Source organism: Drosophila bipectinata, chromosome XR, assembly GCF_030179905.1.
Source record: "Drosophila bipectinata strain 14024-0381.07 chromosome XR, DbipHiC1v2, whole genome shotgun sequence".
Lineage (NCBI taxonomy): Eukaryota > Metazoa > Arthropoda > Insecta > Diptera > Drosophilidae > Drosophila > Drosophila bipectinata.
The window spans coordinates 24,746,950-24,770,506 of NC_091735.1; the positions used below are offsets into that span (position 1 = coordinate 24,746,950).

At 38.5% G+C, this 23,557-nt stretch overlaps 1 protein-coding gene across 4 annotated transcripts in view; it reads left to right on the top strand.

The window, feature by feature from the left end:
• Positions 1-23,557, top strand: part of Nrg (Neuroglian) — a 41,244-nt gene that overhangs the window by 15,629 nt on the left and 2,058 nt on the right. The window contains exons 2-9 of one of the 4 annotated variants that reach the window (XR_011441864.1): positions 486-775; positions 1,365-1,498; positions 15,705-18,512; positions 18,663-18,833; positions 18,899-19,276; positions 19,346-19,449; positions 20,857-21,325; positions 22,110-23,056. Coding sequence is in view for 2 of the 4 variants with exons in the window: in XM_017239084.3 (XP_017094573.1) it covers positions 703-775; positions 1,365-1,494; positions 15,699-18,512; positions 18,663-18,833; positions 18,899-19,276; positions 19,346-19,449; positions 22,110-22,162 (3,723 nt within the window). In the remaining 2 variants the exon portion in view is untranslated. Of the gene's footprint in view, positions 1-485; positions 776-1,364; positions 1,499-15,698; positions 18,513-18,662; positions 18,834-18,898; positions 19,277-19,345; positions 19,450-20,856; positions 21,326-22,109; positions 23,057-23,557 lie in introns of those variants that run through there. The other 3 variants (XR_001773204.3, XM_017239084.3, XM_017239083.3) reach the window with 3 other exon arrangements.

A 23,557-nucleotide genomic window follows, 5' to 3' on the forward strand; every position in this document is an offset into this window, starting at 1 on the left:
TTTTTCACTTTTTAAGGTTTAAATAATTATATTTTTTTTAATTTCCTAACTCTTACAACTATTATGTCTACAACTCTGTCATTTCCATTCATTTCTTGCAACAAAACCCCACATCTGCTAGTCATTAAGTTAGAGATACACTTTCGTGTGGAATAATTGCATTTTACTCACGACTCCTTTTCACTTTTCTCTCTATTTTCAGCTCAGACCAGACCATATCAGACAAGAAGTGCTAAACTTTTACTGCCAACCAGCCAACCACCCACTCGCGCACTCAACCACCCACACACCAGTGACTTTTCCCAACCAATACACACCTATATATATATATATCATATCATATATATCTATATAGATCGCCCCCTCTCGCTCTCGCGCATTATATCGCATCGCGAAAAGTGTCTCAAGTTTTCCCGCCTCGACAGACACTGACAGAGTCATTATTATCAACGCCATTGTTATCAACGTAATAATTGTATTTGCAGTGCAGCATCTAGTGGCAGAAAATTAAATAATAAAGGCTCGGCTCGCATGCAATTTTCATTAGTGAGAAAATTGTTTTTGAAATTCAAGAGAGCATCCGAGTTATACCACAAATTAAATACACATTCCATTAAAACTATTTAATATTAAAAAAAAAGAAATTAAATAAAAAAACTAATCGACGAGGAGGAGTTCGAACTCCGACCTAGAAGGACCAACATGTGGCGGCAGTCAACGATGCTGGCCGCGTTATTAGTGGCTGCCCTCTTGGGCAGTGTAACGGCAGGAACAAGTAAGTGGATAATAAAATAATACTAATAATTATACTAATAATTTTAGTTTATATTTATTTTATAACAAAATAACCTCATATTTATAAAATCCCCCTACAAACCCTCTAAAATAAGCCCCCCAGAACACCCCTTGAACCAGTTTCCATAAGTCCCTTCAATAAATTCCATCTAAATTGAAATACTTTTCTTCATTTCCCATTTTCCATTCATAATTCACTTGAAATGGTATTTTTAGAAGAAAAACAAATATAGTTCAGGTGCATTCTTGTAGAGAACTCATCCAAAACGGCTTCATAGATCACTTGAGATTTAAGGCAGAAAAGTGGCTTTAGGAGATTTCCAACAAACTCCCCCTCTTAAGTATTCCCCCAAGTCCTGCTCCATTTTGCTTAAAATTAGTGAAGCAATTTTTTCTTTTTTTTTTTTGAAACAAGATCTAAAAATAAAAGATAGCTCGGAGAGGTGATGGAGGACAACAATTTATGCGATCAATTAGTGTTAAAGATTTACAATACTCATCGATCTTGTTAAAGATATATATTTATATACTTTTTCTAAATATTCCCTTATTTTTCTTATTTTTTTTAGCCAACTCTCCACCTCGAATTATTAAGCAACCGGCACCCGGAGATCTTTTATTTAAAGTAGCACAACCAAATAAAGAAAGCGACAATCCATTTATAATCGAATGCGAGGCTGATGGACAACCAGAACCAGAGTAAGTTTAAGATCGTATATGAAACTTTAAGAATATATCAAATAACTACAATAATTCCCTTTAAAATATATATATATTTTTTTTTGTTGGAAAAAACTACAAAATAGACTCTCTCCCTCGTTTTAAATCTCATAAATCAAATCTTAAGCACTCGCTTGTTGAAAAATCCTATTAAAAAAATCACATACATTTGTTATTTTGTTTATTTATTTTGGCCTTGTTGTTTTGGGCCATGTTGTTGTTTGTTTATTACGAAAGTTTTTTAGTTTTTTTCAGAATTTATTATTGGAAGAGCCAGCAGGAAGCACGTTTGTTTTTTAAAAGGGAATTTGATATAGTTATTCTGCTCTACTGATGCATTCTTTGGGTCATAAAAAATGAATTAATTGGTTATGGTTGCTTTTTTAATTTTATTAAAAACTATATGTATCGATTCATAGAATTTTTAGCGGAAGTTGACAATCATTTTGAATAAATTCGTGAAGTCTTACTCAGCACTTGAGTTAAAAACTTGACTTCATAAATCTAAGCGAAACGTGTTTTTTCGCATTTTAAGAACCATTTAATTACCTTTCCTTTATTTTAAATTTTTAATTCTCTAATAAAGTACTGCAATCTGCATAGTGACTCATGTTTTGTGATTCGCTTGAAAAATGCGGAATTTAAAGTTGAAATGTTTTGGTTTTTTGCTTTTGGTGGACAGCGACCAGACAGCCAGTTGATGGTTGATGACCTCATTGTGCAAGAACTAAAAAAAAATGAAAAAAAAAAGTAATAAATAAACGAAAAAATGAGGGAGCAGTGCCATGACGTGCCACCCAGAATAAAAGAAAAGACAAATTCCAAAGCGTCTGTATATTTTTTTATTGCCGAAAATTGGTAAGAAAAATATAAGGAAACTTTGGGGAAATGTTAGAGGTATTAGGAAAATGTAAAGAATTATTTAGAAAAAAAAAAATACAATTTTTCAAAGCAAAAAATAGGATGGGAAAGTAGAAAACTAAAGAAAAAGTGAGAAATAGGTTGAAAAACTAAAAAAACTAAATAAAAAATAAACTAAAAGATATATTGTTAGAATAAATACAAAAAGTTTAAAGAAAGAAATCAAATAAATAAATGAAAATGTCGTAAACCTCTAATGAGTTTTAAAAGCCCATAAAATATTTGTGCAAAAATAACTATTTTTGGAGGAAAAACTCAAATAAAAGGCAATAAAGATTCTTCAGAATATGTTGCTGTTTACTTGCCATTTTGAGAAAAGTATTCTCTTAAAAATGAAGCAATTAACTGAAAGTGCCAAAGGCATTGCTGCAGTAAACGTTGGCAGAATATCAACAGATGGCCGAAAGCCAGACGCCGACGTCAACGACACATTCACGCCTACACCGAGATACAGCTACTCAGATACATCTACATGCTAGAGAAAAAGATACATCTACATCTAAACCTAAAGCCAAAGCCAAAGCTAAAGATACAGATATGAGGAAGAAGAAAAAAAAAAAAATGCAAGAGCCAGAAATGTGTTGTTGTGTTGTGTGTTGTTTATTTTTACACGTACGGTCGGTCGGTGTACGATGAAAACTAAAATGGGTTAATAGTGGGAAATGGGAAATGTGTGCGCTCTCCGATTTTCCCCAACCGACTCTCCGCTCTTTCACGCCTTGATGCCAGCAAGTGGTTCATTTCTACTAACAGGTACAGTGTGTTGGAAAAAAAAAATTATATAGAAAAAAAAATATATATAGTATAGAGAGGGTTTAGAGGCCAGAAGGGTAAAGCAATCGGACACTATCTGAAACCAGTTTTACCGGACCGGATGGTCAAGCACGTTGAGAATATTAACCGAAAACCGAAAAAAAAAAATCTAAGCCGGCTGGCAAGGAATTACGTAATTTTATGGGACATGGGACACACTTCATATAGTATAGCCCACATATCCGAACATAATTCCCATAAATGGGTGAAAAGACTCCGTTGTATAAATTGCAACATAAAATGCAAACATCTGGCCAGCAGATTTGAATTCTGCAAGAAGCTAATGATCCCATATAGACCTCCGCATAGGAGGGGGGCTTTATAGGGCACCAGAAAGTAAATAAACAAGCTCCTAAAGAAATATTCTATTTTTGAAAATCAATCTTTTTTTTGCTTTAAAAATGTTGCGGAATTTTTGCGGAATAAAAGCAAAACATATCTGTGAGGTTATTAAACGGAAATTGCCTGGCCAATTTTCATTTTTTTTATGTTGGCTATGTAATAAAGTAAATTACTGACATTTTTCTTTCGTTTTTTCCGCTTTTTTTAATTCATAATTATTTGGTTATGCCTAAGTGGTTTGAGTGTGGGTTTAACTAGCAGTGAGAGAAATGAAATAAAAATAAATGCTTTTGAAATCGGGCATTTATTCGAAATTGGGGATAGAAAAGTAAAGAAATCGATTTTAGACTAATATTTATCGAAAATATCGTTTTTCTATAGGATTGAAATATTTTTAAAACAAGATAAGATAAATCTAAACATAGTTTTAAACCAGAGGTCGGCACGGCCCTATCTCGGGGGCATAGGAAATTTCTCTGCCCGAGCTCTGCCACACACACACAGTATACATGTGTGAAACGTCATGCACACAGCCTACTTTCTGCTATTCGTTACTAACACTAATGCGGTAAAATCATATCAATGTATTGGGGTGCCGATCCCTGTTTTAAACTAATAAATCGATAATTATACATCATATCGGTTTTTAATGATATTAAAATGTTAAAAGTCAAATATAGAACTCATTTTGTAAAGCTAATAAGTTGAAAGCCAAAAAAAACCTTAAGAGTTCTGGAAATAAATCGATAAATATCGATACAGTCGTTATGGAAACTTTAATTGAAATGACAACTTTATAAAAAACTTGAATATTGCTATAATTCCTCTGCAAGATTCTCTTTTTCATCTTGTCTTTATTTTGTTTAAAAATAATCGATAGTTATCGATAAAGTTAAACATTTACGATTTAATCAAGAAAATTAAATCAATTCCCATTGACATGCCTTGATTTTTCTTAAATGAAGAGAAGCTTTAAATTACATCACTTCTCTCTACCCAAGTCTAGGCTTAATTTGTAATCTTTTTCTTTTTATAAAAAATTCTTTAATTTTTTTGTTGTATTTTAGTTGAGTGTGCATTCTAGCTACAATATCTATATCTATACATCTATCTATACGCCTCTGTGATTCAGCCTGACATACTTTTATTGTTGTCATTGGCTGGCTGTTGTCATTTGTTGCTTTTGCTTTGCTTTTTCTCTGCTTGTGCTGTGATTTTCGTTGGCTTTTGCTTTTGTTGGATGGGAAATGCATATAACGCAACGCAATGCGTGCACAGTTATTTTTAGAGACCGAAACCCCAAAGATCAGACCAATGATTATGTTAATAATAATGATCTGGCTCTTGGGGCTTTATTTTTTCCTCATTTTCCATTTTTAGCATATCCATGTTAATGACAATGTTCCAGATTTTCTCTTAAAAAAGTGGGCGTGGTTGCAATTTATTGCATTTTCAAGAAAAGTTATTCTTTATTTTTAAAAGAATTAGTTGGTAATAAAATAAGATTAATAATAATTAGTAAAAAATCAATAAAATTTCAATAATTTAAAGAAATATTTCGGTTAACTTTCCCTTTTATTTGGCTTTCCGTTTTTCTTCATTTTCTCATTTTTCTTCAATGAATTAAATTCAAGTTTAAATTTACATAGGTCTCGGTTGCCCCGTCCCCGTCCCTATTTAAATGCCCTTGGGCTTCTTTTGTCTTATTTTTAAAGTTTGTCTAAAGGGCCTGTAACATTTTTTCTGCTTCAGCTGTCTGAGGTTTTTTTTTTTCTTCTGTTTTTTATTTGGTTTTGTTTGACTTTGAAAAGTTGGCTTGAACTTTAAAGAAAAACTAGTTTCTAGATTTGAATGTGTGAGTGTGAGTGTGGGAGCCATGACAAAACACAAGGGCTTATCATTGTTTAAAAAAAAATAAACTTTTGAAAAATGATCCAAAAGCTTTCGGCTTGAACCACCTTGAGGTTAAATCCAATTTTTACGCTACACTTTATATATTTTAACATTTTCATTAAAAAAGAAAAACATAATATTACGCATACGCCCTGTAGCTAAAAAGGGAGCTAAGAGCTAAGAGCCATGAGCTCAGAGCGAGAGAGTTTGAAGGTCCATTGATTTTTCACACCACATTACACCGAAAGTCCTTCAAATTGTGAAGCTGCCAGTAGTTCCATGTCCTGGAATGTTATTTTTCTCTCCCCCAACTTCACATGCCATGTCCTTTATGCCCAACTCCCCCTCTAGGGTCGTTAATTTTGTTATTTTAGCCTCATGTTTCTTTAATGATTTTGTCTCGCCAACTTGGCGTCAACAATTTGGTGCCCAAACTTGACAGTCAACGCTGCCACTCCCACTATCCCCCAAGAAAGCCAAACAATAGGAAGTCTAGGATATAAGGAAAACAAAAAGTATAAAAGAATAATAAAATAAAAACTGCAACTGAACAACAATTCAATCGTTAAGTAGTCCGATTAAAATCCGAATCTTTCAACCCCAAAAACCAAAAAAAGAATGATGAAGACATCAACTGTCTGACGGGGAAAATGACAAAATACAGGGGCGATTCGATAAAAGGATGTAAAGGATAAATTTTATTTACTAAAAAGATTTAAAACTCTCTATAAATAATAACAAAAACCCCCTAAAATATAATATATTATTTCCAACAAATACAATAATTTCGTTTAAATACTTTTGAGATAATTCAAGTTGAAAAATAATAAAATGAACTCAATGCTAATTATTCATTTGTTAAATATTTAACTTTAGAAGTATATCTATATTTTTTTTTATGAAAAGTGTATTATATCCTTGCTTCACTGTAGCCCTGCACTGTAGCTTGAATCCTCGTGAACTCTCCACTTTGGGTAACATGATTCATGCGTATCAATCAAACATTTTGGGCTCACAGGACACAGGACGAGTGGAAGGAGCAGTGGGTGGATATGGGGAGTGGGAGTGATAAAGTGGGTGGTTAAGGTTACTGGATGATGACGTCGTCATTGTTGTTGCTGTCTCAGTTTTTGCCATTTTGTCATTTATTCGGCTTCTATACCCGTCCCGTTTCCGCTCGTTTTCCGGCTTAATTCGGCTATTGCGCATATCTTTCTATATAAACATATATATATATATATAGGAGTACTATATACATATGTATCTGTATAAAGGGTGTATGTAGTATCGAGGGGGGGGATGACAGTATCTTTTGTTCATAGGCCCGATTGGCATATTTAATGCAACCAAATTGAAGGAAATCGATGGAAAAAAAAACGAATAAATGGATATTAAGACTAGGGCTTCTGCATTTTTCTTTTCTTGTCGAGGGTGGAACGTAAAGATATTATTTATTTACCAAAATCATGACTCATTCTTGATGATTTAAGAGTGCTTTTGGCCAATAAATAAATTATATTTTAATAGAATTTAAGAAGGGAGATACAAGAGGGATAAGTTTAAGCTTTAAATGTTCTTTCTTTAAGAAACAAAAAAAAAACTGGTTAGTAGAAACCCCAATATGTACTTAACACATGTCTGTAAAATTTGAGAACTTTTTCTTTCTGACTTTCTCACAGAATTATTATTTTATGTTTTTTTTTTAAACTTGTTTTGTTGCGTTAACTGCATTCATGATCACATACATGTACTGTATGACTCTTTTTTATTCTTTTGCCGACATTTCTAACGGTCTGGCCCCACTCTTTAACCCTTTTATGAGGTTTTTTGAAGAAAAACTAAAAAAGAAAGAAGAAAATAACATTACGCACATAATAATTACAAACAAGAAGAGTTGTGTGTCTCTCCACAGGTTCCGCTTTCGAGTCTTCATGACTTTTTAATGACATTGCATAAGACTGAGTCCCTCTCGGTATTTGAATAAAAAAAAATAGTAAGAAATGCTATCCAAATATTTTCAGAGCTCATTTCTACTTCCGGTACAGGTGTCTGTCGGCCACAGGTGTGTCTCGACGGGTTCTTGGGCGGTTTTTGCTTTAGGCCATCTTTGGCTTTGTTAACTTTTCGTTTTCTTGGTCGAATTCCCTCCGTTGTCGGGTATCGCATATCAGAATGTCGGTTCGGGCTGTCAGGAACAGTAATACAAGACCATGATATGAACCAAAATCTAAGTAAATGGTGCACTGGAAGAAATTGTTTAAAATAAAAAAAATATAGGAGTTATCTAAGAGGTATAGGTTCTATACAAGATATGAGTTCTATAAAATATATAGGTTATTTAAAGGATAAAGGTTATTTTATCCTATATAGGATATAGGATCTATAAAAGAGTATAAGATTATATATAAGATATATGTAGGTTCTATGTAGGTTCTATGTAAGATATAATATATAGGAATATATAGCATTTTCATACGACTTTTAGTGAAAAATTTTCAAAAAAAACGCTAAATTTTATTATAGTTGAATTAGATGTATTTCTCTTATTTTATTCATATCCTTAGTCATAGACCATTATTTTTCTTAGTGTACTCCCCTTGTTGTCCATCGATTTGTGTGCAAAAGAGACAGCTAGAGTCTCCATATGTATTTTGGGGGATGCCCCTTGGGCGGCCAAAATTCAGTTACTGCCCAAAAACAGGCATGTTGACTGGCATTTTAGCCAATAAGGAAGTGAAAATGGCTAAAAGACAGAATAATTTGTATAAAAAAATCTATAAATTAGGAAAATGTTTAATTTTTCAAAATTTTGTGTTAAACTTTATTTTTTTAGAGTCTTACTTTGCAATCAGTCCTCTTCTTCGTAAAAAAAGCCTTTCCCAGTGGGACAACACCCCCTTCTATTATTATTATTTTTTTTTTTGTGTTGTCTGTAACCCCTTTTAGGAAATTCCCACACAATCAGCCGCCTCATCATCATCACCGACTCACCATCGTCATCCCAGATCCCAGCCACCGTCATCATCTTTTATGGCTCGTAAAACCAAAAACGGCTTTTTAAATATGTACAACATACAGACAATATTTGCATGTCGTTAGACATCTCATCCTCATACTCGATGTCCTGGCATCCTGTTGCAACATCCACAAAAAAAAGAAGAAGAGAAAAAAAAAAAATAGAAAAAAAAACAGACCAACTCCTGAGGAAGGAACTCCATTCATTCGATTCATTCAAACACACGCACACTCAGTCGCTTTGAGTGTGTATGGGAATGCGGGTGATGCAACCCTTCAAGGATGTGCCACACCCCCTTAGACCTATTCCCCCTCTATAGCACTGTGGGATTAAAAAGAGATTTTTTAAGGAATGGTATGGGGTATCTTAAGGTTGAGAAAGTTTTTATTTTTTTTTTCTGAAAGGTCTTTTAGCTAAAAGTTTTCTTAAATTTAATAATCTTTTTTATTATTATTTTTATTTTTAAATAATAATTTAATGCCCACTGTTTGTGTGAGACCCCGTAGGAGACCCGTCTCGTTTTCCATGTCAGATGTTAAGTACAAACTTGGCTCACAATCCAAACCCATTGCTTGGCCCTTTCTGGTGACTGCAACACGGGCCAAGCAGCCCCGTGCCGTTTCATTCAATTCAGTTGGTGGAGTTATTCCTCCATGCCATTCTGGTTGGCTAACTGGATGAGTCATCGTCCTGTCAGGCCCCATTTTTCACCCCGTTTTCATTTCACTCCTCCACTCTACTCCACTCCAATCCACTATAAGCCACCTTTTACATGGCAGATCCGATGGAGAGTGGCACGTGGCAACTGCGTTGCTGTTTGTTTTAGCTAAAAGCGTTTGTTGCTCCCGTCTAATCCTTTTCATTCTTCACACACAAACACACCCAAACATACACACACACACCATAAATCCTGGCGCTCGTCCTGGCAAATCGATAGGCACATTTTTTCAGTCACTCGAACAAAAAATTGTGAATAAAATAAAGGAAAAAGTTTTAGAGTTTAAATGAAAAAGGTTTTTATCTTCCTTTTAAGGGCTATCATGTTGCTGTATAACGATAAATCTATCGGTTTTAAAACTTATCGCTAAATAAAGTTATAACTTGCTCTAATATATCGTTTTGAAACTTATCGATTATAGAAATTCCTTTAAAAAGACTCATTTTCTATCAAAAATACTTAAACCTAAAATTGTTTCTTCAATCTCTTAGGCTTCTTCGAACATAAAATAATCTAAAGAGTAGTCTTCCACCCCCTAATTTTTTTTCAGTGCCCCTTCTCCAGCACTTAATGTGCTGTAATTGCAATTGAAAACGCATTGAAACACACATAACTGACATTTGACATGACTGGCTGAACTGATGAGTAAAGATATAGACATTCTAGAGAAGATATTTATGAGATCTGATCGGGACGTGGGGGAGGAAAGACCACTTGAACTTGAGCAACCTCAACAAAAACAAAAAAACAAGAAAAAAGCTCACAAAAATAATAAAATAAAAGAAACAACCGATCACTTCCAGTTAATTTTGTCTGACTTTGAGTTGATGACTTGATGATTGCCTCAATTTCTCACTGATTCGTGTTCTTTCGATGCTAAAGCTATGCTGCTGATGCGTGTCTCTTGTAATTTTAATTTATTTTTATTTTTTTCACTTGCTGTAATTTTGAAAAGAAAAAAATCAGGGAATGAGGAGAGAGATCTTAAGAAAAGGGCACTACAATGTCAATTGTTGTTTATGAGATTCTGTGTTTTATTGGGTTTTATGCTGAACAAGAAATATAAAATAAAACAAGATAAAAATTATTTAATTAAAATCATTAAAATCCTTTAGAAACAATCCTTTTTTCAAAGGAAAAATTACCATTACTAATCCTTACAATTACAACAGATTTAAATAAACTTTGCATGTTAATGAGGAGGACTACTTTTTCGTAGAATTGCCCAATTTGTCATACTGACTATGGGGTGGACATGATTTAGTTAACTTTATTAGAGTGAGCACTCGAGGGTGGACCCTGCTGGTGTGTGGCATCCCTCTGGGGAAATGTCGCACCTAATTTTGGGAATTATTTTCGTTGAAGAAGTTCCTGTGGGCCAACCAAGTCCATCCATCAACTGTTGCCATGCCAAGGGGTCACCAGTCGCAGTTCCGGGGTCGTGTGTCACCTGCTTTCCCCCCACCTTGCCTGTATCCTATATCCTTGCTCCATCGAACTATAAAAAAAAAGAAAAAAGAAAAAAAAAAACATTGTTGTTTGCATGTTTTCCGGCCATTAATGAGCCCCTAGAAGCCGGTGGAGTTTCGTGTCCTATTTTCTGTGTGTTTGTTTGTTTTGTTGCTTGTTGTTATGTAGTATGTTGATACCTTGGAGACACTTGGAAGCTTATAACACCCCCAAAGTTAGCTCCTGGGTGACGGGTTTTGGGGGTTTTTCTTTTATAGTTTTGAAGATAAAGAGCAGAACTTGCTTTTATTTACTCGAAAAAGCTATGAAATATATTTTATTTATTTAATTTAAACTTTAAATAGCTTTAATTTAGGTTGTACTGTAGTAACTTCCTTCTTAGTTTCTTGTATCCATGCCCAGAATATACACTGTACAAGAATGTCAACAACACTACTGATAACCAGCCCAGTTTTCTTACATATTTCCATTTGATTTTCCTTGCTTTTCCTCCCGTTTTTCCACCCGCGTTTTTATCCACTTCTCCCCCCGGCTATTTCTTTCTTGATTTTAACCGAAAAAAGCTTTTTGCTGTTCAGCCAAAGGACTTAATTTTTTTTTTGGCCAACCCTTGTCGTTAAAGGACTTTCCCCTTCCCACGGCCCTTAGGCCATTTAAAGTTTTTTGGCTTTTGGCCGTCATATGGCAGTAGGTGGGATATTTCCTGGAATTAATTTTGAAAGAGAGTCCAAGAGGAATACCCTAAGGTCTCTGAGGGGTTGTGCCAAAAAGTGACTAATTTGGCGAGGAAGTAATTAAAAATTAAATGGGGAAAACGTGGATAATAAAGATATAGGTTACCTGATGGTCCTTCTTGTCCAAATCCTTTGAATGAAGTCCTTAATTCCTCCTTCAAGAACTCCATTTCCTTTGGCTAATCAACTGTTCAATATATTTTCATGAGAAATGACTAAAACCTGTTGCTTAGAGTATAATTACTTGTGGCTAAGTGCATCATATCCTGGCCATATCTTAGCCACTTGCCTTGCCTCCATTCTGAAGCTCCTTTCGGACTCCTTGGGGCTCCTTTTTGTTTGACTTTGGTCTGCCGCCCCCTACCACTCTATGTCTGGGCCCCTTCTACTCCTCCAGTTAGTACACTTTGCTCACTTTTCCAAAGCTTTCCTTTCTCTCCCCCTATATATGTATATACTTTCTTTTTTTCTGTCTGTGTGTGTGTGTGTGTGTGTGTGTGGGTTGCCTTTGGCTAAACGCGGTTTTGGCTTGGGCTCCTTTCTTTTAACATTTTCCACTTTGTAGACACACATCGAGGAATCTACAATGGAGGGTATAAGAATAGGGATAAGATCTTAAAAGGTTTTATTTAAAAAAAGGATTTATAGCCGGTACTTATTGAGTTGGGAGTTAGGAAGTGTGTTTAAATATTGTTTAATAGGTTATATATTTTAAGAGGTTTGTTTTATTACATAATAAACTTTCTTGGAAAAATAAAACAGGAGTAACGGGTATCACATCATCAATAGATACCCCAATATAGAGTTCATATTCAAAGGACATTGAGGCATCATTTTTTATTTGAATTATAAGGTGTTTAATATTTAGTAAATTAATGTAAATAATTTTCATAAATTGGTACTTAATTTCTTACATTTTTTTTTAGCTCTTTATATAATTTATTTTTATTTAAAATATAATTTTAAAATATTTCTCAATTCCCCAACGGACTGACTTCTGCTGCTTCCTTTGTATATGTTTGTGCGACTGCCACATAGTATACAAATCCATACATATATATATTTTATATAGTAACTGGGTTAGGGCAGATGCCGGCCGGTGGGCGTGGTCCTGCCCTGCCATCCCTCCACTTCACTGCCCCCTAAAGTGCTCCACCGAACGACCGCGCAAAAAAGTATGCTATGGCATTTTGTTATTTTGCAACCCCAAATACGGCACACAAATGCGAAAAAAAAAGCCAGGGAGCCCACCATTCTCACTCCCCGATTATGCAAAGCAGTATGTGTATTAGTGTGTGTGTGTATGTGTGTGCTTGTGTTTTTAGCCGTGTTGATGAGTCATCAGGAGCCATGTCCTGGCACTTCTTGGCGCGTTTTCTATTCAGATTTCTATCGTTGAAAGCTGAAAACAGTGGCTTGGTTAAAAGGGGGTTGGGTTTCACTTTGGATTTAACTGAGGAGGGAGGTGGAGGTGGAGAAGGAGGCGGAGGCGAGTTAAGTGAAGCCAAGTCAACCCTAAAACTATCAGTGCTCTTTGGGGTTAAGTGGTGTCGAGCTAGGAAGGAATGAACCACAAAAAATAAAAGGACAAATAGCAGCTGTTACTTAAAAAATATGGGGAATAGTAGAGGAGAGGTTAGGTCTTAAAAAATATAAAACATTAAATTATAAACTGATTTTCTTAGTATTTTTAAATAATATTTCTTAAATATGGAAAATTTAAACATAAAAACTGCTTCTAAAAATCAAAAATCACTCACTATAACCCCAAGCTAGTTCAAAATCCTAAAAAGCACAAAACCAACTACAATTTTGTAAGCGTCCAAGGTAGGCGTGTCTCTCCCCCAAACAGCTGTTGTCTGGTCCTATATTTTCCTATAAAGGGAAACACCATTTTTGGGTGACCGCTTTAGTAACTTCCAGGCACGATGGTGTCGGGCGATGTCGCCACCTTGCTGTTTCTGCTACTTTTGTGCTTTTCTGCTTTGCTGGTTGACTGGCCATCCTACCTGAGCCTGAGCCACCACTACAACCACTACCACTATCCTGATATTCCGTTTTGAAATTTATTGACCCTTTTGCATATAAACAAGGGGTTAAACTTAATGTGTCAGTGGCAACTGTTTTTGACTTTTGTCTGCAGGCGTTTCCCGCCGCCGATGCACGTGTCCTGATACGGAAATGTCCTGCTGGAATCCTGCTGTTTCCTAGTTGACTTTCTGACCCGGAGGGCTACTGCAAATTGCCACCAAAATGGACTAACTATTTTAATTCACTAGACTAGACTGCTTTGGTAGGTGACGAATGTTAGACGGAACTTTAACTCTATTTTTAGCTCCAATTAAAATCCATTTTTTTTTTCATCTGTTCTGCATACAAAAAAAGGCACTTGGAAATCAAGTCGGTCTCTGCAGTTCAACAAACTCACTTACTACTCAGTCTGCAGTTGAACTTACAACACTTAAAAACAATTCAAATGATTGACCTATTGCATGACCCCAACTAAAGACTGAACCCGAAAAGATCCGATGAAAAGAGTCTGGAAAACAAGACGGCAACGGGAAAATTAAATAAAAATTCCGATACTTAACAAGCTGGAGCACCGTGGGCCTGTCCACATAATTGACTTGAGCTTTCGAGTGTTGCATTTATAACTAAGAGAAAAAATGAAGAAATATTTAAGAAAAATAGAAGATTAATAGCATTAAATATATACGAATATTTCAAGATCTATAATGTGGAAATGTGGATACTTTCTCATGAAATAAATTTCTTAAAACTATACCTCTTCACAAATTCTCACAAATATTTATTACTTTTAATATCAATTTCCAAGTGTAACTTTTTTTGTAAGTCTGGCATAGTTATGAGACCGAAAAAAAAGATATCTTGACAGAAAAAGATACAAGATACAAGCTTGAGATACAAAACATAAAAAAAAGTAGAAAGAAAAAATTGAGCCGAGCTCGTTGACTTCCTTTTGCCGCTTAATTGCAATTACTTGAGTCATGAAAGAAAAAGAAAAGAAATTATATAGATACCCCCTACTTACTCTCCTCAATCCATATATACTTTTTTTTTGTTTTATTCCGCAATTGAAAATTAAAGAAGCTGTCATAATTCGTGCATAACGCAGAATTTATGTATATTTTCTTCTTTGGATTCGCCGCTGCGAGTGAAATGTTGATTAAGACGAATTAAATGTGGAAATTAAGTTGTTAGACAGACGGACGAGAGTCGGATTTAATAGTTTAATAATTAAACAAGTCCAATAGATACTTTCGGTATTTAGTGTGTCAGTGGGGAAATGCGGAAAACTCGACCAGACAATTGAGAAAATGAGATAATCTCACCGACGGTTACAAAATAGTCCAGTGGAACTAAACGATCGGAAAGCTATCTCTGACATATAAGCAATTAATTCCATATTATTATGGAGAACTTAATGGCATTATCGTAACATGTCGGCAGTTTAATTACTCAGAGAGTGGGCGAAATTAAATGAATTAAAATACTTACTTGATGGGCTTCATTTATGCACATGTCTTGGATGGTTTTCATCCTCAAAGACGTCAAAAGATTTATAGATAGATTCCCTAGCGATGTGGATGAAAATATTAAAATAATACATTTTTATGTTATTTAAAGGAGGGTGGGTGGAAGGGAGGGAGAGGGGTAGTCTGTTAGGGGGGGTGTGTGGTAGGGAGCTAGGTGGGTAGGGTGGTAGGGGGCTAGGGTAACTGGGAAGAATAAAAAATATTAATTTAATTTAATTAAAAAATAGCGCCCTCCTCCTCGATTCTCATAGTAAGCACTTAAGCAACCCAAAAAAAGGGAAATAAAAAATTAAAAAAAATAATTAAATAAATAATAATTAATATAAATATTAAATAATTACCAAAAATATTAATTAAAAATAGCGCCCTCCTCCTCGATTCTCATAGGTGGCACCTAAGCAATCCAAAAAAAGGGAAATAAAAAATCGAAAAAATAATTAATTAAATAATAAAAATAATAATTGATTAAATGCCTAAAATATTAATTAAAAAATAGCGCCCTCCTCCTCGATTCTCATAGGTGGCACCTAAGTAACCCAAAAAAAGGGAAATAAAAAATCGAAAAAATAATTAATTAAATAATAAAAATAATAATTGATTAAATACCTAAAATATTAATTAAAAATAGCGCCCTCCTCCTCGATTCTCATAGGTGGCACCTAAGCGCCCTCGAAATTGCGAAAAAATTCCTAATCATTTTTATTTTTTTCTCGTTACAGGTACAGCTGGATCAAGAACGGAAAGAAGTTCAACTGGCAGGCGTACGACAACCGGATGCTCCAGCAGCCAGGACGCGGATCACTGGTGATCACCTCGCCCAGGGACGAGGATCGCGGCCACTATCAGTGCTTCGCCTCCAACGAGTTCGGCACCGCCACCTCGAACTCGGTGTACGTGCGGAAGGCGGAACTGAATGCGTTCAAGGACGAGAACTCCAAGACCCTGGAGGCGGTCGAGGGCGAGCCCTACATGCTGAAGTGTGCGGCGCCCGACGGCTTCCCCAGCCCCACCGTCAACTGGATGATCCAGGAGGTTAGCGACGCCTCCATCAAGTCGATCAACAACTCCCGCATGACCCTCGACCCGGAGGGCAATCTCTGGTTCTCCAACGTGACCCGCGAAGATGCCAGCGCCGACTTCTACTACGCCTGCTCGGCCACGTCAGTGTTCCGCAGCGAGTACAAGATCGGCAACAAGGTCCTTCTCGACGTCAAGCAGATGGGCGTCAGCGCCTCCCAGAACCGGCATCCGCCAGTGCGCCAGTACGTCTCGCGTCGCCAGTCGCTGGCTCTGCGCGGCAAGCGCATGGAACTGTTTTGTATTTACGGCGGCACCCCCCTGCCCCAGACCGTGTGGAGCAAGGACGGCCAGCGGATACAGTGGAGCGATCGCATCACCCAAGGACATTACGGCAAGTCACTGGTCATCCGACAGACGAATTTCGACGACGCCGGCACCTACACCTGTGACGTGTCCAACGGCGTGGGCAACGCCCAGTCCTTCTCCATCATCCTGGAGGTGAACTCGGTGCCGTACTTCACCAAGGAGCCGGAGATCAAGGTCGCCGCCGAGGACGAGGAGGTGACCTTCGAGTGTCGCGCCGCAGGCGTACCGGAGCCCAAGATCAGCTGGATCCACAACGGCAAGCCCATCGAACAGAGCACCCCCAATCCCAGGCGCACCGTCACCGACAACACGATCACTATTATCAACCTGGTGAAGGGCGATACCGGCAACTACGGATGCAACGCCACCAACTCGCTGGGCTATGTCTACCGGGATGTGTACCTCAATGTCCAGGCCCTGCCCCCAGAGATCAAGGAGAAGCCGACGGACAAGGCCAGCGTGGACGGACGCAACGTGACGATGACCTGCCGCGTCGAGGGCGCTCCCAAGCCCCTGGTCAAGTGGCTGAGGGGCAGCAACTGGCTGACCGGCGGACGCTACAACGTCCAGGCTAATGGCGATCTGGAGATTCAGGATGTCACCTTCTCGGATGCCGGCAAGTACACGTGTTATGCGGAGAATAAGTTTGGAAACAAGTCCGCCGATGGGTCTCTGATTGTCAAGGAGCACACCCGCATCACCCAGGAGCCGCAGAACTACGAAGTGGCCGCCGGCCAGTCCGCCACCTTCCGGTGCAATGAGGCGCACGACGACACCCTGGACATCCTGATCGATTGGCGAAAGGATGGCCAGCCCATCGACTTCGAGGCCCAGCCCCGGTTCGTGAAGACGAACGACAACTCACTGACCATTGCCAAGACCATGGAGCTGGACTCGGGCGAGTACACGTGCGTGGCGAGGACGCGACTCGACGAGGCGACCGCCAAGGCCAATCTGATCGTTCAGGATGTGCCGAACGCGCCCAAGCTGCTGGGCATCACCTGCCAGGCGGACAAGGCCGAGATCTCGTGGGAGCCGCAGGGCGACAACCGATCCCCCATCCTCCACTACACCATCCAGTTCAACACCTCCTTCACGCCCGCCTCCTGGGACGCTGCCTACGAAAAGGTGCCCAACACTGACTTCTCCTTTGTGGTCCAGATGTCGCCGTGGGCGAACTACACCTTCCGGGTGATCGCCTTCAACAAGATCGGACCCTCGCCCCCGTCTGCCCACAGCGAGAGCTGCACCACCCAGCCGGATGTGCCGTACAAGAACCCCGACAACGTGGTCGGCCAGGGCACTGAGCCCAACAACCTGGTCATCTCGTGGACGCCCATGCCGGAGATCGAGCACAACGCCCCCGGCTTCCAGTACCGTGTCAACTGGAAACGCGACATTCCGGCCGCTCCCTGGGAGAACCAGAACATCTACGACTGGCGACAGACCAACATCGTGATCACCGACCAGCCCACCTTCGTCAAGTACCTGATCAAGGTGGTGGCCATCAACGAGCGGGGCGAGTCCAATGTGGCTGCCGAAGAGGTGGTGGGCTACTCCGGCGAGGATCGTCCTCTGGACGCGCCGACCAACTTCACGATGCGCCAGATCACCTCCTCCACCAGCGGCTACATGGCCTGGACGCCCGTCAGCGAGGAGTCGGTGAGGGGCCACTTCAAGGGCTACAAGATCCAGACCTGGACCGAGAAGGAGGGCGAGGAGGGACTGCGCGAGATCCACGTCAAGGGCGACACCCACAATGCTCTCGTCACCCAGTTCAAGCCCGACTCCAAGAACTTTGCCCGCATCCTGGCCTACAACGGCCGCTTCAACGGCCCACCCAGTGCCGTCATCGATTTCGATACACCCGAAGGTGTGCCGTCGCCTGTCCAGGGTCTGGACGCCTACCCGCTGGGCTCATCCGCCTTCTGGCTGACCTGGAAGAAGCCTCTCTATCCCAACGGCAAGCTAACCGGCTACAAGATCTACTACGAGGAGGTGCAGGGCAGCTATGTCGGCGAGCGCCGGGAGTACGATCCCCATATCACCGATCCGAGGGTCACCAGGATGAAGATGGCCGGTCTGAAGCCGAACTCCAAGTACCGCATCTCCATTACGGCCACCACCAAGATGGGAGAAGGTTCCGAGTGAGTACTAATTGGTTTTCAAGGAATTTATCGATAAACTATTGAATAAACTATCATATTTGGTATTTTAGATATTTTATCGATAATTAATCGAGTATATCGATAAATTTCAATTATATTCCGTTAATCGAATCACTATTTTCCCAACAGGCACTACATCGAGAAGCGCACCCTCCAGGATGAGGCCGCCGTGACGGCACCTGCCACGCCCTCGTTCTCCTGGGAACAACTGCCCTCCGACAATGGCCTGGCCAAGTTCCGCATCAACTGGCAACCCAGCACCGAAGGACATGCGGGCACCCACTTCTTCACCATGTATAGGTATGAACTATAACTCTAATATCCTTTTGAAACAAAAATATTAAATAATTTTTAAAAAAATACAGGATAAAGGGTGAAACGCAATGGCTCCGCCTGCCCGAGGAGAAGAACAAGGACTACCAGGAGGTAGCCGGTCTGGATCCGGAGACCGCCTATGAGTTCCGTGTCGTGTCCGTCGACGGTCACTTCAATACGGAGAGTGCCACGCAGGAGATCGACACGAACAGTGTCGAGGGCCCCACCATGGTGCGCAGCGAGACGGTGGCGAATGCCGGCTGGTTCATTGGCATGATGCTGGCCCTGGCCTTCATCATCTTCATCTTCATCATTGTGTGCATTATCCGGCGCAACCGGGGCGGCAAGTACGACGTCCATGATCGGGAGCTGGCCAATGGCCGGCGGGACTATCCCGACGAGGGCGGCTTCCACGAGTACTCGCAACCGTGAGTTTACTTATTTCTAATTCTCTATATTATTTATCGATTAATAATCGATTCATTGTTCGATTGCAGTTTGGATAACAAGAGCGCTGGTCGCCAATCCGTGAGTTCAGCGAACAAGCCCGGCGTGGAGAGCGACACCGATTCGATGGCCGAGTACGGTGATGGCGATACTGGTGAGTCCTTTTCGTCCTTTTTTGTTCTCTTTTTGTGGCGCGTATATGTATGTCTGACCAGCTGGCCATAAATTCCATATATAATACGAAATGAGTGTCCTGTGGATATCCTGTGGATGGTTATCCTTGAAAGACTTTATGCTCGGTAGATTCTGCGGACAGTGTTGTTGAATTTGAGAACTTTAGTCCTTTTTTTAGCTTAGCTTTTTTGAGTTTTTCCTAATTATAGTTCCTTGATATGTTCAGTAGCTTTATACATCATTTAAAATTTATTTTTATACCCTTTCAGAGGGTATTATCTCCGACCCTATAAAGCTTATATGCATATATAGATTAGGATCACCACCAGAGTTGATTTAAGTTCATATGTCCGTCTCGCCAGAAATTTAAAAAATATTTTGTCTTGGGATTTTGATGCAGGATAGTGGAGAATCGATCTAGAAATCGTTTAAGGTATTCCGCTTGAGAATCGGATGAGAATTAGGGAAGATATAGCCATTGCAGTGGACCCTATAGGGGAAAACCCCATTTTCAAGGGACCCCATCAGGAAAAAAGGACAAAAAATCTAAAAAATATTTTGTCTCAGGATTTTGATGCAGGATGGTAGCGAATCGATCCAGAAATCGTTTAAGGTATTCCGCTGGAGAATCGGATGAAAATTGGGAAAGATATAGCCATCGCAGTGGACCCTATAGGGGAAAACCCCATTTTCAAGGGACCCCATCAGGAAAAATGGACAAAAAATCTGAAAAATATTTTGTCTCAGGATTTTGATGCATAATGGTGGCAAATCGATCCAGAAATCGTTTAAGGTATTGCGCTTGGGAATCGGATTAAAATTGGGAAAGATATAGCCATCTCAGTGGACCCTATAGGGGAAAACCCCATTTTCAAGGGATCCCATCAGGAAAAATGGACAAAAAATCTGAAAAATATTTTGTCTCAGGATTTTGATGCAGAATGGTAGCAAATCGACCCACAAATCGTTTAAGGTACTCCGCTTGAGAATCGGATGAGAATTAGGGAAGATATAACCATCACTGTGGGCCCTATGGGAGAAAACCCCATTTTCGAGGGATCCCCGTCAGGAAAAATGGACAGTTAGTAATTAGTTAGTATCTTTTATCAAATTATTTATCGATAGTGTTTGATTTCTTCAACAAACCCTTTTAAAAAAATTAGACACTATTTTGTACCCTTTTTGCAAAGTTTGGTTAGGAATTCTAGGGCCTCCGCTTTGTTTTCTTTCCTTTTTTTTGCTATTTTCATTCTCTTGATTTCTTTTTGCCAAATTTTTTTGTTTTTTTTTTCTTTCGACCATGGTTTTATGTAACGGTATAACGGTATTATCATGCTGTGTGTGTGTTGTTATTGGATAAAATTGGATAATGATGTTGGGGCAGCAGCTGTGGCCACTGCAGCTGCCCGCGCCGCTGCCGCTGCCCGCAAAGGAGGCAGCAAGTCGATATCGCTGCCAGCAACCCAACAGCAGCAAAAACAACTACAGCAACAGCAACAGGATCAACTGCAACAACAACAACAGCAGTTGCTGTCTCAGCTACCGTCGACGTCTGCGTCGGCATCTTCCGCAAACACATCCGTTTCCGTTCCACCATTGCCTTTATCCCCACCGCCGTCCTCCCCCTCACCGGCCCCGCCCTCCTACGATGTGGTCATGGCGGACGGTGGGAACAACAAAGCCTAAGAGAATAGAGAAAGGCAGGCTCCTGTCTTCCTATTCCTCTAACTTTATTGTGTTGCTGTTGTTGTTGCCCAACCCCACCGCCCCCATCCTCGAACCACACAGCAGCCATATTCTCACAATCACACGAACACACACATGCTCTCACATGCAAGCGATTCCAATCAGTCCAGGTAGAGGCTCTCCTTGATTTCTTTTTAAACTTTTGTTGTTTTGTTTCCGTTATGCGGCTGTGTTCCTTGCGCTTCCAAAGGGAGCTTTTTCGCAAGACAGACACTGCCGGTCAACTGAATAGTGTCTCTAAAATTATTATTATTCTAAAAAAAAATATTTGAAACTTATATCCATATACAAAAGATAAAATTTTTGAAATAAGGTATAAATTATAAAAAATATAATTTTTAAATCAATAGAATCTAAAACAAGGCCCTTTCAGTTGACCGCTAGTGTAATTTCTCCACTGTCCTCTCCGCTCTGCCGCTTAGAAGTCGCTGCATGATGTTTCAAGGCTGCTGCTCCAACTTTTTTTTACCATCTCGCTCCCCACTCTCGCTCCAGCCCATCACTCCCTTCCAGATTGATTTGAAGAGAGCGTCCCGTTACAATTAGGCTGTGCTGTGCTGAGCTGAGCTCTCCTAAGCTTTTGCTTTTCCATTGAACTTTGATTGATCTCTGCACGAAGTTTGTTGATTGTTTATTTTCCTGTTTCTTTATTCTTTTTTTTTTGCACTAACCAACAAAAAAAAAGGTTATAGATACCATAGCTGCTGATTTGTTTCAGACATTTTTGTATGTTTAACGTTTTGTGTTACATAATTGTTTACTTTTCGATTGCACTTGATTTATTTTATATTATTATTTTTTCTTTTTTTCTCAATCACACATGACAAACCATAACATGAAAAATAAAAAAATGTAAATAAATAAATAAATAAAAAACCAAAACCAACTATATAGGCATGAACGAAGACGGATCCTTTATTGGCCAATATGGACGCAAAGGACTTTGATTTAATTAGTAAGCAGCGCGCCGCAACAACAACTACAACTCAAATATAGAAACCGAGCCCTTAAAAAAACAAACATATACATACAACAAAAACAAACAATTCCCCACAGAATCCAATACACTAAACAACAAAAAAAACGAACCATTGACAAATCATCACAGGATTCAACGCAACAACGTTTCTGCTTCGATTATGTTTTAAAATCGACAATTAATTTTAAATATATATAAATTATATATAAAATTAATTTAGAAAATTCAAAACTGCCAAACAAATTGAACAACAACAGCAACCATATAAAACAACAACAACAAAATGCAGCAAAAGGCTATAAACAAAAAGCAAGGAGAAGATGACGATGCTAAGAAAGTGAAAGAGGAAGCAAACGAAGCAGATAAAAATTTAAATATTAAATGAAAAAACATCCGAATATATCGAAATCACAAAATTATGGAAAACAGGCCTCTAAAAAAAAAACAAAGAGAAACAGGCCAACGAAATATTCAAATTAATTTGGATTTTATTTCGAACACACACATTTTTTGGCAGCTATTTATTATCGCTATGAAAGTACGGAAATTGAAGCTCGCTTATAAAATCTCCAATATTTAATAATATATTTAAAAAATATATGCATACATTTGTATGTATGTATACCTGTCCCCATCTGTCCCGTGCACTGCATACCACGCTCTGTATATCTGTCCCGCTCTCTTTTACTTGTAATGCAAATATATAGAAATATATATATATATAGAGCCTAAATAAGTTATAATTTAACATTATTTTTTTACAAGAAACAAAACAAATGAAATGCAAAAAAAAAAAAAAACAAAAAACAAAATACAATTGAATGTAAAATCTCCGTTTTAGCTTGGCCGAACGAAAATCAAACATTTTTGCTTACATGTTTACTTTTATTCTTATATATTCTTTAGATTACTTTGTATTTTTTGTTTTATACTTTTTTTTTTATTTTGTACTCTCTTAGTTTTTGTAATGAATTTTTTATTTTTTAATTTTTTTTGTCAACTTGATTTGGACAGTGAAACAGTGTTGTAAAATGTAAAAAATGTTTCCTTTACGTTTGTTTTCCCGGAAAAGAGAATGCAACAAAATAAGTTTCTTTTTTTTCCGAGTAGTATTTAATATTAAAGAATCAAGATGAGCAGACCCAGCTGCTTAACTATATGAGAAATACAATTTGTTTATATATTAAATAAAATTAGAAAGAAAAACAAACAAAATAAAGAAAACCGAATAATAATAAACAACAAATATTGTGTAGACTTTGTTAATTTAAATTATATTTTTTTAGATTTATTATCGTAGCATGCTATATATTAGCAAACTATTTTTTATCTAGATTTTGTATTAAATTCTTTTGACGACTTG